At 49.1% G+C, this 16,563-nt stretch overlaps 9 protein-coding genes across 9 annotated transcripts; 4 read left to right on the plus strand and 5 right to left on the minus strand.

Annotated features, from left to right (window-relative positions):
* Window positions 1-1,419: 1,419 nt before the first annotated feature.
* Window positions 1,420-2,575, plus strand: N7517_007073 (trans-2-enoyl-CoA reductase (NADPH) TSC13; the record flags this gene model as incomplete). The annotated part of the gene is made up of 3 exons (XM_056724803.1): window positions 1,420-1,488; window positions 1,575-1,790; window positions 1,893-2,575. The coding sequence occupies exons 1-3, from the start codon at window positions 1,449-1,451 to the stop codon at window positions 2,573-2,575; spliced, it is 939 nt and encodes a 312-aa protein (XP_056581053.1). The 5' UTR covers window positions 1,420-1,448.
* Window positions 2,576-3,026: 451 nt separating this feature from the next.
* On the minus strand, window positions 3,027-4,143 carry N7517_007074 (putative alpha-1,6-mannosyltransferase subunit; the record flags this gene model as incomplete). The annotated part of the gene is made up of 3 exons (XM_056724804.1): window positions 3,027-3,257; window positions 3,341-3,774; window positions 3,852-4,143. The coding sequence occupies 3 exons, from the start codon at window positions 4,141-4,143 to the stop codon at window positions 3,027-3,029; spliced, it is 957 nt and encodes a 318-aa protein (XP_056581054.1).
* A 514-nt stretch (window positions 4,144-4,657) lies between these two features.
* On the minus strand, window positions 4,658-5,883 carry N7517_007075 (uncharacterized protein; the record flags this gene model as incomplete). The annotated part of the gene is made up of 3 exons (XM_056724805.1): window positions 4,658-4,917; window positions 4,983-5,298; window positions 5,479-5,883. 3 exons carry the CDS (start codon window positions 5,881-5,883, stop codon window positions 4,658-4,660), a joined length of 981 nt encoding a protein of 326 aa, XP_056581055.1.
* Window positions 5,884-6,253: 370 nt separating this feature from the next.
* Window positions 6,254-8,892, plus strand: N7517_007076 (fungal specific transcription factor domain-containing protein; the record flags this gene model as incomplete). Its single annotated transcript, XM_056724806.1, has 7 exons — window positions 6,254-6,430; window positions 6,483-6,502; window positions 6,581-7,205; window positions 7,260-7,322; window positions 7,376-7,708; window positions 7,782-8,231; window positions 8,290-8,892. 7 exons carry the CDS (start codon window positions 6,254-6,256, stop codon window positions 8,890-8,892), a joined length of 2,271 nt encoding a protein of 756 aa, XP_056581056.1.
* A 313-nt stretch (window positions 8,893-9,205) lies between these two features.
* Window positions 9,206-9,856, minus strand: N7517_007077 (mitochondrial 54S ribosomal protein bL28m; the record flags this gene model as incomplete). Its single annotated transcript, XM_056724807.1, has 1 exon — window positions 9,206-9,856. The coding sequence occupies one exon, from the start codon at window positions 9,854-9,856 to the stop codon at window positions 9,206-9,208; it is 651 nt and encodes a 216-aa protein (XP_056581057.1).
* A 324-nt stretch (window positions 9,857-10,180) lies between these two features.
* Window positions 10,181-11,760, plus strand: rvb1 (RuvB family ATP-dependent DNA helicase pontin; the record flags this gene model as incomplete). Its single annotated transcript, XM_056724808.1, has 4 exons — window positions 10,181-10,324; window positions 10,404-10,623; window positions 10,686-11,233; window positions 11,296-11,760. The coding sequence occupies 4 exons, from the start codon at window positions 10,181-10,183 to the stop codon at window positions 11,758-11,760; spliced, it is 1,377 nt and encodes a 458-aa protein (XP_056581058.1).
* Window positions 11,761-12,274: 514 nt separating this feature from the next.
* Window positions 12,275-13,116, plus strand: N7517_007079 (v-SNARE protein VTI1; the record flags this gene model as incomplete). The annotated part of the gene is made up of 3 exons (XM_056724809.1): window positions 12,275-12,454; window positions 12,552-12,958; window positions 13,029-13,116. The coding sequence occupies 3 exons, from the start codon at window positions 12,275-12,277 to the stop codon at window positions 13,114-13,116; spliced, it is 675 nt and encodes a 224-aa protein (XP_056581059.1).
* Window positions 13,117-13,430: 314 nt separating this feature from the next.
* Window positions 13,431-14,420, minus strand: N7517_007080 (DSC3 family protein; the record flags this gene model as incomplete). Its single annotated transcript, XM_056724810.1, has 1 exon — window positions 13,431-14,420. One exon carries the CDS (start codon window positions 14,418-14,420, stop codon window positions 13,431-13,433), a length of 990 nt encoding a protein of 329 aa, XP_056581060.1.
* A 665-nt stretch (window positions 14,421-15,085) lies between these two features.
* Window positions 15,086-15,854, minus strand: isa1 (Fe-binding Fe/S cluster assembly protein ISA1; the record flags this gene model as incomplete). Its single annotated transcript, XM_056724811.1, has 2 exons — window positions 15,086-15,123; window positions 15,185-15,854. The coding sequence occupies 2 exons, from the start codon at window positions 15,852-15,854 to the stop codon at window positions 15,086-15,088; spliced, it is 708 nt and encodes a 235-aa protein (XP_056581061.1).
* Window positions 15,855-16,563: the final 709 nt, after the last annotated feature.

Here is a 16,563-nt window from a genome sequence, read left to right on the forward strand (position 1 = left end):
AAAAAACAATATCGTAGGTAGCGACCAGTAGCTTACCGGTATATTTCAAGCACAGTGAGGTAGGGTGAAGTATCGATGTAACAAGATGAACAGCTTAGCAACAACTTAGAGTCGCAAGCATGTATATAGAAAAGTAGCAAAAAAGACAATCACTGATAGTTAAGAAAAGAAGAAGTGAATCATCATGCGATCATTTCGGCGGAAATAGGATAGGATATAATAATTATAAGCCGTGGGAATCACGGAGTAATCCGAGAGCCATCAGCCGAGCAATGCTTACGGCTGAATGCACCTCAGATCCTAGAAGGTTCAGCCGCGCCTCCATTGATCATTCTTAGTGCAAGGTGGACCCCCCAGGGAGAAGAGGAATGCCCCACTGCTATAAGCAATCAAATATCTCTGATTCGCCCATGCTTATCCCCCTGTCGAGTCCTATGGGATCTTTGCCTAGCCACTTATTGGATGGGCCGCGGATGATCCGGAATACGAATGCCTAGTTCAGCTAATAGCCTCGAGCTATATTAACACCAATGGCTCAATTTAATAGTTTCGAAAGATGTGGTCTAAACTGCGTACTGTGATCGGAGCGATGACAGCGGCCAAATGGATCCGAGGATCTGCAACTCAGGCTCTGCAAAATAATAATTTCTTACAGAAAAAAATAATAAGAACAATGGCAGGTACCTAGAGGTCCCCGGTGGACTTCTAAGGTTTGTCCCGGTTGAGGCGTTGATTGGCGATGCTGTTTGGCCAGGCTAACCGTGCAAGATGGAGCTGAGGCCTCCAGGGCTAGACGGGGCGATATCATTCGATTCTGATTTGATGTTAGGATTGGATATTGCAGTAGCTTGTTTTTTTCTCAGCTTCCACAAAACCCAGCACTGCCTTGCAACTTTGCCCCACTGGAATGCGCATCGCGCCTCGCTGCCTTTTAGCTTCCGTGGACGGGCTAACAGGCCAGATGACTTGGGAGGGTATATAATCTTTGTTGTCCCAGTAAACAATGGCGTATACGGCGCCCTTCTGAGGAGATGCCGCATTGAACATAATATGCCATTGGCGGACAGGCCAGTCTAATTTCCAAGTGAAGTGGGTGCGGAAGACAAAAATCATCCGAAGAAACAGGCATAAAGCATAGCCACGCGCTCAATTGCCAAGATGCAAAGATTGTACGACTTTCATAAAAACGGCAAAACCGCCGGCTGCCCTTGCCTGTTCTCAGTAGGCTGCCAAGGCAACCTTGGAAGGCCATCCCAGGAAAGCCCAAACATTGGATATTGAGAATTCGGCCTCAGGTGTCAACACGTGACGTCAACCGAGGCCCCAATTGTAGATTGTTGGGACTACACTTGTTTTTTAGCCTGTCGCGAATTTCAACGAGTTCTCTTGGTGATCGCAAATAAGCTTCATCATTTAAGCAGTATATTTGCTTGAGCTAAGTTATCATCATGGCGGCTGATAAAATCACGCTCGTCGTTCAGCCAAGGGGTATGCATGCATAGCTATTGTTTACCCAAAGCTCTCAACAAGACCACAGAGAGAGTAGCCTAAAAGCATCGCTAATCTAAAAACAGGCAAACCCATTCGGAAGCTCCCCAAGGAAATCGAGATCCCTCTCAATGCCTCCAGTGAAGAATTGCACACTGCGCTCTCCGCAGCATCCGGTTGCTCAACCCACCGGATGAGAATCACCAAGGGTAGCGACCACAGCGTGGTCCCGAATTCGATCAACACGACCATCGAGGACACTGGCATGCGCAACTCAAGCGTGATCTACGTCAAGGATCTCGGTGCGTGTCTATACCCCATATCATGAACAATGCGAATCCAACCCCTAGGATCAGCGCAGTTTTCCCAGCGAACCGACAGAAATTAACATATAGTTCTCACAGGACCCCAAATTGCCTGGCGCACCGTCTTCATCATTGAATACCTCGGCCCACTCCTGATCCCCGCGCTCTTCCTTTTCCCACTCCGACCCTTCCTGTACTTCACCTTCGACAAGCCCCTCCCCCCGCCATCAGACCTCCAGCTCCTCGTCTGCGCGCTGCTGAGCGTACACTTCCTGAAGCGCGAGTTCGAGACAATCTTCGTGCACCGTTTCAGCAGCGCTACCATGCCCGCCCGCAACATCGTCAAGAACAGCGCCCACTACTGGGTTCTGGCTGGTTTCAATATCGCCTACTGGGTGTTCCGTCCGGACGCGACTGCTGCCACCAGTACCCCCAACCAGTTCCTTGTGTACGGTGGACTGGCGCTGTTTGTCTTTGGTGAGCTGGCGAACCTGAATGCGCACTACATCTTGCGTAATCTCCGCCGGCCTGGTACTACTGAGCGAGGCATTCCGTCTGGATTCGGTTTCAGTGCTGTTACCTGCCCCAACTACTTCTTTGAGATCGTGGCTTGGTTGGGCATTTTCCTTGTCAGCCAGTTGAACTGGAGTGTGCTGTTCTTCGTTCTTATTGGTGGGTTGCAGATGTGGAGCTGGGGTTGGAAGAAGGAGAAGCGCTACCGCAAGGAGTTCGGTGACAAGTACAAGAAGAAGCGCGCTGTCATCTTCCCTGGCCTTGCCTAAGAAGTTGGTTGAATGGTCAATCCCAGACTGGTTGTGGCGATCCCATATACTATCACAATGGACTAAGTGGTTGTGTGAGTGGAGGAGAGGAGAAAACTATAGCAAGGCATCGGACTGCCTTTGTTGACGACTTGAAAGAAGTCCCAAACAGCTTATCGATCAACCCTAGTTGTCATGATAGACGGTATGCGCTAATTACTGATATCATGAGGCGATGTATTATTTTGGTATTGGACATAGAAAAAATGAATGATTATCGTGTTCTTTTTGCAGCTATGTATGCACGCCAATCAAAAACAAAAATCCGCCATGTGTTGAGGTCTCCACGACCTGACCAACCCTGGAATAGTGTACCCATGAACAGGAGAAACACCATTTCCCCCATGTGGAAACAGTGGACGCCTAAATGCAAGCGCCACTTCAAGGATAAAGTTCTTGAGCCTCAGGCTGTCTAATCGATCTGTTTCTTCTTCTCCCATAGCTTATAGTATGGCTCTAGTTCGTGGACACAGTCCCGGCCCTTTGTATCATCGCACCCACGGAATTGGATCACAAAGTCACCATCCTTGTAGGTACCATCCAAAGAAGCACCCGGCGAGTCACTGCTATAGGAGCCCAGAATCCGCTGAGGGACCAAGGCGGTTCGAGCAAGAACAGTTGGGTGCCACTGCATGATGTGATCCTAGCAGATTTTCAGTCAGAATCAATGTTCTCGAGGCTCTATTTATATAGAGATAGAGTAATAGAGTAGAGGATCTTGCTTACTAGTCCATGTGTCTCCGCCTTAGCAAAGTTGTAGTTGCGATAAAGCGGGTCAAACCAGACATCCAAGAAGAAACGGGCAAACTCTCCATTCTTCAAAATGAAGCTCCCGGGGTTTAAATCTTCGCTGTCTTGGGTGAGAATAAGGTCCACGTCCTTTTCCTTCTGGTGTGCGAACGTCTTGATAATACTATCTGGCGGCACAATGGGCACATCCTTCATCATCAAGTCTTCAAGACGGCTCTTCTCCAGAATGTGAGACTTGAGGGGTTTGGTAGGGTTCATGATCAACGCATGAGTGGCGAGATGGAAGAAATATGCCGCGCGAGGATGTGTAGCCATAGCATGTCGGGTGGCTGGTGCAACAGCCCAGCTCATTGGAGCATCGCCAACGGCATCGTCGTAATCTGACACACTTACGAAGAAGTTGGTGTAGCCTGTTCCCGGGTGATGGTTAGATCAAGTTCATTGTGAAGGAAGCTCTTCCACGCTATTCCATAAAGGTGTCTCTTACCATGACGCTTGGCATAATCCTCCCGGTTTGCAACGATCTTTTTGAGATAGCTTTCGCTGAAACGTTGACGGTCTAGCAGTGTGACGATTACCACACCGGAAGCACCCACTGGAGCTGCAACGGATGTGGAGCTTGAGGAGTAGAGGTAGTGGAGAAGATATATCAGGGATAAGATTGCGACTCCTAGGACAGCGGCCGACTTTAGTTGTTTCCTGCGATAGGTTGACATTCGAGAGGAACGGGAGAGAGGTAGAGTATGCGGGCTCCGCCGCGGAGGCAACGCGAACTGCATGGAAGGCGGGTGTACTTGTCCCTATGTGAGGTTATACAAGGGACAATCTTTCTGTTTAAATCAAATCATGAGGGCAAGGTCAAAGAGTTGAGGAAGGCTTGAAGTAAGAGAGTTGAAGATCGACGCGGGTGCGAAGATCCCGAGATGTGGCGTCCGAATCCGGCCCACCTCGCATTCCAACGGGCTTAGACATCCCGCATCCAGTAGGAATTTATATTTGGATTGAAATTAATTACAAGTAAGATAAATATTCTCTCTTGATTGGCTCGATATTATATCTTTCATTAGAGAATGATGAGAAGAAATCGAAAAAATAATATTGCCTGATATATTTTATAGATCAGCCCTAGTATACATCCATCTGAACATAACGCCCACACTCCTTTGGCACTTGTTACCTTTTTTATTTTCAGAATTTTTTTTTTTCATCTACTATGTGCAACGTGTGATGCAAAACTGAATGGCTTCTTAATGCTATGAAGGCTACTACAACCGCATTGCTTTTACTTGCTCCTTAGAACGGAGGAGGGTTCAAGTCCAACCCGTCAACCGTTAACCGGAATGCATCTCTTGAATAGCTGCCAGCAACATCCATATCAAGTCGACCGCGCTCACAATCCTCCAAGTCGATATCAGAAATCACAAGCCCACTTTCGATGCTGGAGCCATCAGCTGCATCGTCAGTGGAGACTTCCCAGATAGGTTCAGCCAAGACTTCGCCGAAGGGTCCGACGATGCAGGAGCCACCACGCGAGACATAGCGGTCTGAAGTTTCTAAAAGATGATGGGTCATTTAGCAAGTACGTAGAATAAACCGAGGGGAATCATATACGACGTACCTTCCGTAGTTTTACCCTGCTCAGTGATCCAGGATGGTAGTTCATTGTAGCGCACGCACTGGTTGCAAGACAGCACGAAAGTGCGGCCTTCGCCACCAATAGTGCGCATGAGAGGTAACCAGGTGTCACGGCCATCAGCTGTGGGCGCGAGGTAAATGTTCACATTTTGCGAATAAAGACTTTGACGAAGCAAAGGCATGAAGCTTTCCCAGCAGATAGCGGCGGCAATAGTAAGTTTGACTCCATTGAGCTCCGTAGTGATAGCTTTGAGGGTAGAAGGGGAACCCTGGGCCCATACTAGACGTTCTGAGCCAGTCTTTTTCAACAATTTCAAGTCAGCATTGGTCTATATCTTTCAATTCTGCTGCATTCAACACCAAGTCAAATTGACTACAGTTGACTGTCAAAATCAACCATGTACTTACTGGCATGACCTTTCGTCTTTTCCCCAGAACACCCCGCAGTGGGTCGACATAAAGCGCGGAGCAGTACAGACTCCCCCAGCTTTTTCAATCAACCCAGTTGCAATAAAGACACCCGTTTCTCGGGACAGCTGCTCGAGGAACTCTCTTGTCCCATCACCACGGTGGTCTCGACCTTGAGCTACGGGGAGCTTGCGCTCAACCCAGTCATCTCCCGCCCCAGCAGGCGTATCGCCTAGGTCAACGGCAGCACGGAAGTATTCAAGAAATTGATCCCGGCCATGGGGTTCACGAGCGCCAAAAACAGTTCCAAAGTCACAAGTGCGAGGATATCCGCCTAGATAAGCTTCTGGGAATAGAATAAGATGGACACCCTTTGAAGCTGCATGCTGGGTGGTTTGCTTAAGAGCGGCCAGGGTCAACTCAAGTGTAGATAGAGTGCGGGCTTGCGCCACAGCAACAGTGATTTTCTGAGGCATTATAGTTTGGTCTTCTTTGCTGTAGTGAAATATTTTAAAAGCGAAGATTGAAAAGACTCAAAATAAATTGTTACCCCTCTGAGCATCTAAAGTAGTCAATTCGGACTCATTTCGGGGGCTGTGATGTCCGTCGGACTTTGACATGCCGATGAACTTGCATGGCATATTCACTAATGGTTTGAACTTGACCTTGAATATAATTGGTCTGGTATCTCTAAACACATTCAAATGAAGTTAAAAATAAAATAACCAAGTCTTCTAGTCTTCATCCTTTTGGTAGATCCTTAGTCACGTGGATCGAAGGAGCCGAAATGGAACTCTCATCGGACATCTCAGTCCGATACACTCAGCCACCAAATGCCAAGTCCGAATGGAAAGAAACACAGTTTCAGCTAGAAAGAGACAGAAAGCACTAGCTTGTCGACGGTGTCGATCACGGAAGCAAAAGGTAAGTGTACCCGATTACAGCCTTGAATCGCAGAAAAAACCAACCAAAGCCAGTGTACAGGAAGCAGGCCATGTGATAATTGCACAGCAGCGAATCACGGTAAATATAGAACGACAAAAACAACAAGATAATCTTATCTGATTGGATATAGAATGCATCTCAAGTGATCCTGTGAGCCGAAAGGCTCGTGTCAGTACCGAGTAGGTTGAGTCAACCATACTGCAAGTACCCCGCTAACTACTTGTATAGATACACCCGGGCTCTTGAAGAAAGAATTGTAGACCTCGAGTCTCAAATTCCACACAAGAGGCCAGCGAATATATCTGTCAGCCGGAAAACAACTACGCAGGAATCTCCGCATCAAAGAAGCACTGAAACGGACCATGTCTCTCAGGTTTCACTTGCGCCAAGGCCACCATACCCTCGCAGTATAGATCAGGCCAGGGCCTCATCAGATTCTGTTTCGCTGCGATCTTTGGCCCCCTGCCCATCATTAGCCTTACCATCCCCCTATGCAGTGGAGGGCTTGCCAGATCCTCGTGGCCAATGTGGGCATTCCAGCCTATTGATTGGCATACTAGCTACTCTGACAAGCACCGATTCCTCTGGACTTTCGCAGACACAGCCTGAAAGTTCAAATGCCCACACTTTCTCGCAGCTCACAGATCAGGTATTGCAGGCAGATCGTGTCCCGCGGCTTTCAACCGAGACATCTGATCGCTTAGTTCAAATATATCTGGAACGAGTTAATCCACGATATCCCTTTCTTCACCTCACTACTTTTCTCGGTTGGTATGAATCGTGGAAGGCTCATTCGCAGATGGATAGGGCTAGGGATCAGCAGTCTCTATGGAAGGACTATTTTGTAACCATGGTATGGATCAAATACTTGACAGTTCGAATTTCTATTAACTTTCAATGCATTTAGGTGCATGCTGTTGCCTTACTTCTAACACCTCGAGTCTCGGTCGATGACATTGCTACTTCCCAAGTAAGTACACGTCAACGCTGCACCTACGACCAAAGGAAAAACTAACAACTTAGTCTTTGTATAACACTGCCATGCAATATCTTGCCCACGTTTTTGCGCAACCGGATCCTGTTCTACATGCTCAGGCATATCTCCTTCTGACTCTGCATGCACTCCATTCTCCATCATCACATATGATTGTCACCATTGTCTCTGCAATGATGAGATACTGTGTCATGGCCCAGCTTCATCTAGCTGAGAGTGAGCCGGTGGCGCCAAACCCCGCGTTTTCCTTGGGGATCCAAACCCGCCGTCGAGTGTTTTGGTCTGCTTATGCTTTGGATCGATTTATCAGTTGGATTTACCACATCCCTAACAATATCATTGATGAGCATATTAGCGTGGAGGTAAGTAATTTCCCAATTACCCGATCTTAGTATCTGTCCCTGGAAAGGGCATTGAAGACACTGACAAGGTTAGCTTTTTTCAAACGTCGGAGACGCAGATCTTCACCATGACGGATCAGGGGATAATCCTATTCAAATAGAAACACCATCACAGAAAACACATGTCTCACCAGCACTTCACTTATTCCGATGCAGACGTATACAATCCCGGATCATCAGCACCATGATGCGGTCTGATTTCAAAGAAATAGATGCCTCAACGACGTGGAGAGAGCACATGTTGGGCGAATTGGACTCTTGGAGGTCTCAATTACGCCTATTGAGCGATGTTGCCTCCAAAAGCTACACGAGCGATCGATGGGTTGGCATGGCTTACAACTACACGATCCTCCTATTACACCAGCCAACCAAAGATAACGTCTGTAATGGCTTTGGGGATCGATCGGTTCCAGCTTGCGTTCAGATTGCTATGACATTTAGGACTTTCCAAAAAGACCGACAGACAGCACAACTATGGCCTGGGGTATGTATTCGAAACCCTCTATTCTTTCCCCCATCAACTGACTCAGTCCGGTAATCAGCTCTTGAGCCAAGTTGCTGTAGGTATAACCCTTCTATATTGCTTCTGGGCGACCCCACCTCAACATCAAACCATCGCCTACCGATCACGAGAAATCCCAGAAGCATTACGCGCCTGCTCAACCGCGCTGGCTATTCTCGCTGAGCGATGGGTTCAAGCTGAGCCTTTGCGCGATGTCTTCGATGTTCTAGCTAAAGAAATCCCACTCTATGGAACGGCGGAGGAAGACCCGCCACCGAGGCGCATATCTGCGGAGTCTGCTTCCTATATCCAATCCCTGATGCCGTTGCTCACGTCGATCATCATGCATCGGGGTGTTTTGCGCATGATACGCGAGATGATCACGGAGGATTTCCCTAGGAGTTTAAGTGAGGCATTCCACGGCCAACTGCCCGGATCGCATGATCAAACTATGCTTGGGAGCTTGAGTAGTCACATGTGTTCCGAAGAGTGTCCGTTTTTCCGCGAACCAACGCATCCTGGATCGGTGGGTGACAGGGATGCCCAGGCTTTTTCTTCGCTTGAGAACGCGATTGGCAGTGCATATGGGATTGACGACGAGACGCTCATGTTTCCACTCCTCTTTGGCTCCGCAGAATTTTGATTTCGGTAGAGTGTTATATTTTCTTTGTACATGTTATAAACTTGGCATAAGAATGGAGTTAGATGAAACATCTTGATAAGTGAACACAAAGTAAGATTGGAGTATAAGTACACAGAAGACCCAAGATGCAAATTGAAAAAAGAGACCGCACCCAAATTAGAAAGCTGTGAGCATCATTTCCGCCACGAGAAACGAGATAGCGTACAAAGATGGCACAAATTCCGTGGTGCCCAAAAAACCGTCCATCGCTCTTCAGGATAGTGATACAAGCGCCTGTCCATTCCCCTCAGCACGCCAGGTCGTCCAAGCTGCTCTACTGGGCATATGACTGGGCGCTCCGCGCAGTTTTGCGAGGCTTGGTCATTGCGTCAATATCCAGGTTGTCGATTTTGTTCCTGATTTCCAGTCTGTGGTCCCTCATCCATTTGCTCAATGACGGGGGCTCAGGAATACCGCGAGCCTTGCGCTGCTGGTCAAATTGCTCCTTGATCTTCGGTGTCTGCATAATCTGGTGTCGAAGGTTCCATCCGAAAGGACCGAGCTCCTTGAGGCGTGTTGGCCGATCGGACAGCAAATAGTTGTCTAGGCCCTTGGCCTTGTAGATTGATCGCAAGGCGCGACGAGTGACCTTGATAAACACCGACTCGCCCAGAGCCTCGCTCTCGATCTTCTTTCGGCGCACATTGGGCTTCCAGCTTCGTCGTGTCTTGCCTGCGTTGCGACCCTTGGAGATCTTGTTACCGAATCGGATGGAAGCGCCTCCGTAGAGACCGGAGTCAGCCTGCTTGTACCATTGGGATGGTCCGTAGGGGTAGACTGGGGCAGTATCCGGTAGTTTCGGAACCGATTGCGTTGCCGGCGTCGTTGAGAAGGACCGCTTAGGTGTGGCAATGGACAGGCTTCGGAAGGCCGCGGCCAAAGAGAAGGGGGCTGCCATTGCAGATCTTGTATGTAGGCCTGCCATTGTGCTCGACAGGTATCGGGCCCTCACAGAGTGTCGAGAATGCAAAGAGCCGGAAAGTCGCTAATAGACAACAGGCGGAGGAGAGATCCAACAGGGAAGAATTTGGGGCAGTTCACCGCCCTAGGGGCGGCGTTCTCATTTGACGATCCCTAGCTCGCGAATTTCGGCCAGAAGCATATCTCAGAGAGAACCATCGCGTTACCTTTCCTCTCTATCTAGGCTATTTCTTTGAAGCTTTGATTCATTTTTACTTCCCGCTTTTCAACCCATTGACTCGTATTTTATCAATACCTGTGGCTCTACTCGGCCACACCTCTTCCAAATATGGTCCAGATCAGTGAAGTGAAGGGCAACTCGCGCGAGAACAGAACCGCTGCGCATACACACATTCGGGGTCTAGGCTTGCGCTCTGATGGCACTCCAGAGAACAATGCCGATGGATTTGTGGGACAAGGAGCTGCCCGCGAGGTGAGTGGAGAGCAACGCTGAATCCACCAGGTTATCTGGTTTGCGGTATCGATAACTAACGGTTCAAACTATGGGGCAGGCATGTGGTGTTGTGGTGGATTTGATTAAGTCAAAGAAGATGGCTGGGCGAGCTGTCCTGCTTGCCGGTGGCCCTGGTACTGGAAAGACTGCTCTGGCTCTTGCTGTATCGCAGGAACTGGGAACCAAGGTTCCTTTCTGCCCAATTGTTGGCAGCGAAATCTACTCTGCAGAGGTCAAGAAGACCGAAGCATTGATGGAGAACTTCCGGAGAGCTATTGGTATGCAATGCGACATCAACGAAAGCGCAGCAAGCGTGGAAATACAAGCTAACGTATGACAGGCCTCCGTGTTCGCGAAACTAAGGAAGTTTATGAGGGAGAGGTGACAGAGCTTACCCCCGAGGAGGCTGAGAACCCACTGGGCGGATACGGGCGCACGATTAGCCATCTGATCATCGGATTGAAGTCCGCCAAGGGCTCCAAGAAGCTGCGCCTAGACCCCAGCATCTACGAAGCCATCCAGAAGGAGCGTGTCACAATCGGAGATGTTATCTACATTGAAGCCAACACCGGCTCATGCAAGCGAGTTGGGCGATCCGATGCGTATGCGACCGAATTCGATCTCGAGGCTGAGGAGTATGTGCCTGTCCCCAAGGGTGAGGTTCACAAGAAGAAGGAGATTGTTCAGGATGTGACGCTTCACGACCTGGATATGGCCAACGCCCGGCCCCAGGGCGGACAAGATGTGATGAGCATGATGGGCCAGCTGATGAAGCCTAAGAAGACGGAAATTACGGACAAGCTGCGCCAGGAAATCAACAAGGTTGTTAACCGGTACATTGATCAGGGTGTCGCGGAGTTGGTTCCCGGTGTTCTCTTCATCGATGAGGTATGTGGAGAAGTTTATCCTATGCATTATTGGATCACGTTCCTAACCCATTTCTTCTCTAGGTACACATGCTCGATATTGAGTGCTTCACATATCTGAACCGTGCGCTCGAATCGAGCATCTCCCCGATCGTCATCCTCGCCTCCAATCGCGGTCACACCGTTATCCGCGGTACCCACGAAATCAGCGCCGCACACGGTATCCCCCCTGATCTGCTTGCCCGTCTTCTTATCATCCCCACCAACCCCTACGCCCCCGAGGAGATCAAGACTATTATCCGGCTGCGCGCCAAGGTCGAAGGCCTCAATATCACAGAACCTGCCTTGAACAAGGTCTCTGAGCATGGCAGCAAGGTCAGCTTGCGGTATGCCCTGCAGCTGTTGACCCCCGCAAGCATTCTCTCGCGCGTCAATGGTCACCCCGGCGCAATTGAGGAGGTTGATGTTGCCGAGTGCGAGGACCTTTTCCTGGATGCCAAGCGCAGTGCAATCATTGTTGATCAGGATAGCAAGAATTTCCTGCAATAGAAGGCTCTGAGGCTAAAGTTCCATGATCTTGTATACCAAAGGGGTATCTTGGATGTTTATTGAAAAGGCGAATTGTTTTGTGTGGGCCTGGTGTTACGCTAATGCTATGTATCAAATTTTTATTTCCAACTTATTTCAATTTCTAGAAGTAATGGTTGTAGATCCAAAGTAGTTTATATATAGATGTCATCTGTATATCGCAAATGCAACCCGGGATGAATCACGTGCGTCTCACCGTCACCCGTTCCTGTTCCAGCCTTTGCTAATCCTATCAGCACCTTTGGTTATTTTAAGTATTTTCTCTTTGTGCTCCCTACTACCCCAGGAAAGCCAGTCTAAGCATCATTTGCAAAGTGAAACTACCTTAATAAGATCCGTTGACTGAACCGCCACCCAGCACTATTGAACAGCGTCACCCGCCCCAGATAAAGGTGGAGCCTACATCAACACATCAACCATTGAAGATAGCAGATCTTCACTTCCACTCAGCTAGAACACATATCATACAATCACCATGTCAAACGCACTGAACGCAGATGCCGGCTCGGAGATGTTCGCCAGCTATGAGAACGAGTTGAAGCTGGTGCAAGCCGATCTGAACCAGAAACTGGACCAAATCGCCGAGGCAAGCGGCGAGCAACGGAAATCAGCAATCGCCAACGCAACACATGTCCTCGAAGAAGCAACAGAACTGGTGAGTCCACCGAGCCCCTCAACCCGTCATAATGCGCTACAATGCGAGAACAACGAACAACCACAAGAACAAGAGAACTAACCCAACCAATTCCAAGCTCGACCAACTGCGCATGGAGAAGCAGAATATCCCCTCAGCAACCCGGTCCAAAGTCAACATCCGCTTCCGCAACTACTCAACCGACATCGACGAGATCAAGCGCAAGCTTAAGTCCTACTCGGATGACCGGCAAGCACTCTTCGGCGACCGGTACACCGACGAGCCGCAAGATGAGCACCTCGAACAAAGACAGCAGTTGCTTTCCGGTACGGACCGGCTAGAGCGCAGCTCAGCGCGACTGCAGCAAAGTCAGCGCATGGCGCTGGAGACGGAGGATGTTGCCCGCGGCACACTCGGCACCCTGTATGAGCAGAGGGAGCAGATCACGAATGCTCGGAATAATTTGCAGCAGAGTGAGGGATACGTTGATACTAGTATCAAGACTTTGAGGGGCATGGCCCGTAGGTACTGACTCCCCTTTGTTTCGTTCTGATCTAGATAACATGTGATTGCTGACCTCTCGTGTGTTGTTTAGGATGGCTACCAATCGGATGATCACTATTGCTATCATTACGGTTCTGGTTCTTTTGATTTTCGCTGTTATTTTCAGCAAGTTCCATTAGCGCTTGGGTTTCGCGCTGGCGTTTGTATACTCAGCCTTATCTTTCATGTCCTTTTATTTTCTGCTCTTACGTCTGTCTACACTAGCACGGCTATCGTCTGTCTCTCGCGTGCGTTTTGCAATTATGTATGATAGCATCCGGCGAGTCTTCATATAGCTAGACCCAATTCTCTGGCGTAGGCAATCCCGGTCTCTAATACGACGGTTAACAGCCCAAACAATCCCAAGTCTTGATCGGAAAGTGCCAAATAGCTTGAATTGGGGGGTATCTCATAACGCCAAATAATAAAAACCAGAAGACACACCTCAATACCCTCAGTTCATGATCCTCATCGCACCGAAAACAGCATTAACAATAACACCGACACAAACAGCAACCCCCTTTCTCCAACTCCAAACTCCCTCCTCTCTGCGCAACCACATAGCACAACCAACAGGCCAAAAGAACCCCATAACAGCCCCCCAAAGCATATCATCCATCGCCCCACGCGATCCTCCAATCCCACCCTCATCATCCCCAAGTCCACCTTCCCCACCAAGACCACCCTGCACCTGCGCCGCCGTCGATCCCTCATCCATCCAGCGATCCTCAAGATCTCGAAGCTGGTCCCCAGTAGGCATAGTATCCGGCGTCCGTGATACAGACTGCATGGCTAGGAACTGGGAGCGCAAAGCGGTGACCTCAGCGGCTGTGAAGCCCGCCGATAGGAGGCGGTCGAAGCCGCGGGGTGCGGGTGTGGTGGTAGTTGATTGAGGCTGGGGTTGTAATTGGCGACGCGGTTGGGCAGACGTTGGGAGTAGAGGTGAAGCATCCTTGGCGGGGTATTTCTTGCCTTCGTTGGCTTGCTGTTGCTTCTGCTGTAGAAGGACTGTTGATGCCACGCTTGCTTCGCTGGCTAGGTCTTGTTTTGAGAGTGCGATGTCGCCGATCGAGCAGTGGATGTAGAGGCGTGGGCGGGTATCGCGCACTGGCTGCTTGCCTTTGCCATTTTCGTCTGGTGTCTCGGGTTGGTCTGCTGCGGGGCGAGGGCTTCGGCTTGGTGATGGTGGGAGCTTTAGTGAGATTGTTAATGCGGCTGTGTCTTCAAGACCGCGGCCGGAGTAGATGAGGCGTAGTCGGTTGGATGAAAGGGTTTTTGGGAGTTCGGCTCGGATTAGTTGCTTTAGGCCTGCGCCTGTTGTGGTCTCGGGGTCTGGGACGTCTAGTTGGAGGTCGGGGATTGAGGCGGAGAAGCGGACGGTGATGAGGAGCGGTTCGGTGTCTGGTTCGCCTACTGCGTATGGAGAAAGAAAGGGTGAGGACATGTTTTAGATAGGAGTTAAATATTGTGGTTTCATAGGGAATGTATTGGGGCTGCTGCACAAGCAATGACTGGTGGTGTGTTTCAAGTTGAAGATGCACTTACCCCATTCCGGGGCCTCGGACCATATCCCGTCAGGTGACATACTATATCTTAGGATACGAAGTGTATACTATCGCTGCTCTACAGCCCCAAGACCAATAGAAAAGAAAGATAAAGCATCGAGGAAGCAGGTTTAGGGTAAAAATTTGTGATTTTTCTGAGGTAAGTATGTCACATATCATCATCAATGTCCTTCCACAGTTGGGACTAATCTATAAACAAAGATATCACATGGTTGGTCTTGCGAGAGCTCAAAATCATTACTCTGCAGAAAAAGAAAGAAAAAACAGTTCATTGGCTGGGCCTCTAGCCTGTCTCTTGACATGGCCCGTCAACTTGTGAGCCCACAAGAACCCACAGTGACCACGAGAGACAGTCGAAAAATGCCGAAATGAAAGTGTGTAAAGGTAAAGGTATCAACTGGATATCAAGCGTATGTACTCAAACAAAAGGGTAGTCGTGGAATCCCAAAACCCCCTTTGAAAACGCCGTCCGATGCACCGAGAAGAAAGACGCCGAGAGGTCCCGTATAAGAAACAGATCAAAAGGAATGCTTAAGCTGTGTGCTTAAACCATGAAAGATTCGCCGCAGCCACATTCTTCCTCTGTAATCATAAGTCAGTAAACCGAATCTAAGAAGCTGCAATTTTTGTAGGGGCCACATACTGATGTTGGGGTTGCGGAAAACGAATCGTCTGCTCAGCTTGTCCTCTTGCCAGTCCATTTCGCTGCCAATAATACTGAACAAAGCCTTGCTGTCGATCAAGACCTTCACGCCATCCTGCTCAACTACCTCATCGAATTTTCCTGGCTTGTCCACGTACTCCAGGTGATAGGCGAGGCCCGAGCAGCCACGATTCTTAACACCCACTCGAATGAACTTCGGATCCGGCTGTGCCATCAATTTCCGAAGTTGTTCAGTGGCCACTGGGGACAACTTCATGGCAGCCTTTCTTGCCCGAAGGGGTCGACGAGGCTTCGGGGAAGTCTTGGAAGCGGACGGAGAAGCGGAAGTCGGCTTCGATTTTTGCGCTTCGCCTTCCCGTAGGCTCACATTGGACAATGTGCTTTGTGATGAGTTCTGGTGGGATTTCATGTCGGAAGGAGGGAATTCCGCTGAGATCGAAGTGTCGGCGCCGCCGGTGTTTCGGGGAGGCGGGAAAGATGGGAATGAATGAGGACGGTAGGCGGTTGCGGTTTGCATATCCCGCTTGGAAGATAGGTGGGCGTTTCCATATGATGAGAAAGTACGCAGACGTGCTGCCGAGGGCTTTGCCCATCGGAGCAGTGTGGCGGATGATGTCACAGGACGTTGCATGGCGGTACAGAAACTCATGGTCGAGGTGCAATCAGTGTGAAATGGGAGTGAGCCTCGACAAAAATAGCTATTGCCTCATAAGACTTTGTGCAAGAAAGATGGTGGAATGGAGGATTAACTAGTAAAGTTCAGAAGAAGAATCTCTGACTGTTTTGAGGATTCCCCCGTGGCCCCGGATGGATTATGTAACGCAGTTGCATGACGCAGATCTAACCAATCAACATCAAGTAATTTCTACACATAAGTTAACAGCAGTGGCGCCATTCCTCGGTCTCGGGAGGCTCTTTAGCTTATTTTGTATTAATTTAAAGGAAAGGCTGAGGGAACATCTGATCCCTCTTTCCCTAATCCAGTCTAATTAACTAGTTAAAAATAATTACAACTTACCTAGATAGACTTGATTTTCAATGTGGTCATCCAGGTGCGTTTTTCGGAAGCTGAGTCATCTCTGACTCCGCGGAGAATTCCGTTCCTCGGAGAAACCTGAGTCACCCCTCCATAAGGGATGCCACACCAAATACAGTTAAGTGGCGGAGAATAGTATAAAAAAATGTAGATGGATTGTATAGATCCACCGATTTAATATACAAAACATATTGAAAATTGTTACTTTTTTATAAAATCCCAGAATGTAAACATATTACCAAGTGTAAAAGGACATGTGGCTGGATCGGCTGACAAAGTGGCTGGTGTCCCTTTTTCATGAACCTCGAAGCAATTGAATCAA

Source organism: Penicillium concentricum (assembly GCF_028827145.1).
Source record: "Penicillium concentricum strain IBT 3081 chromosome Unknown utg000002l_segment0_segment0, whole genome shotgun sequence".
Taxonomy (NCBI): Eukaryota; Fungi; Ascomycota; class Eurotiomycetes; order Eurotiales; family Aspergillaceae; genus Penicillium; species Penicillium concentricum.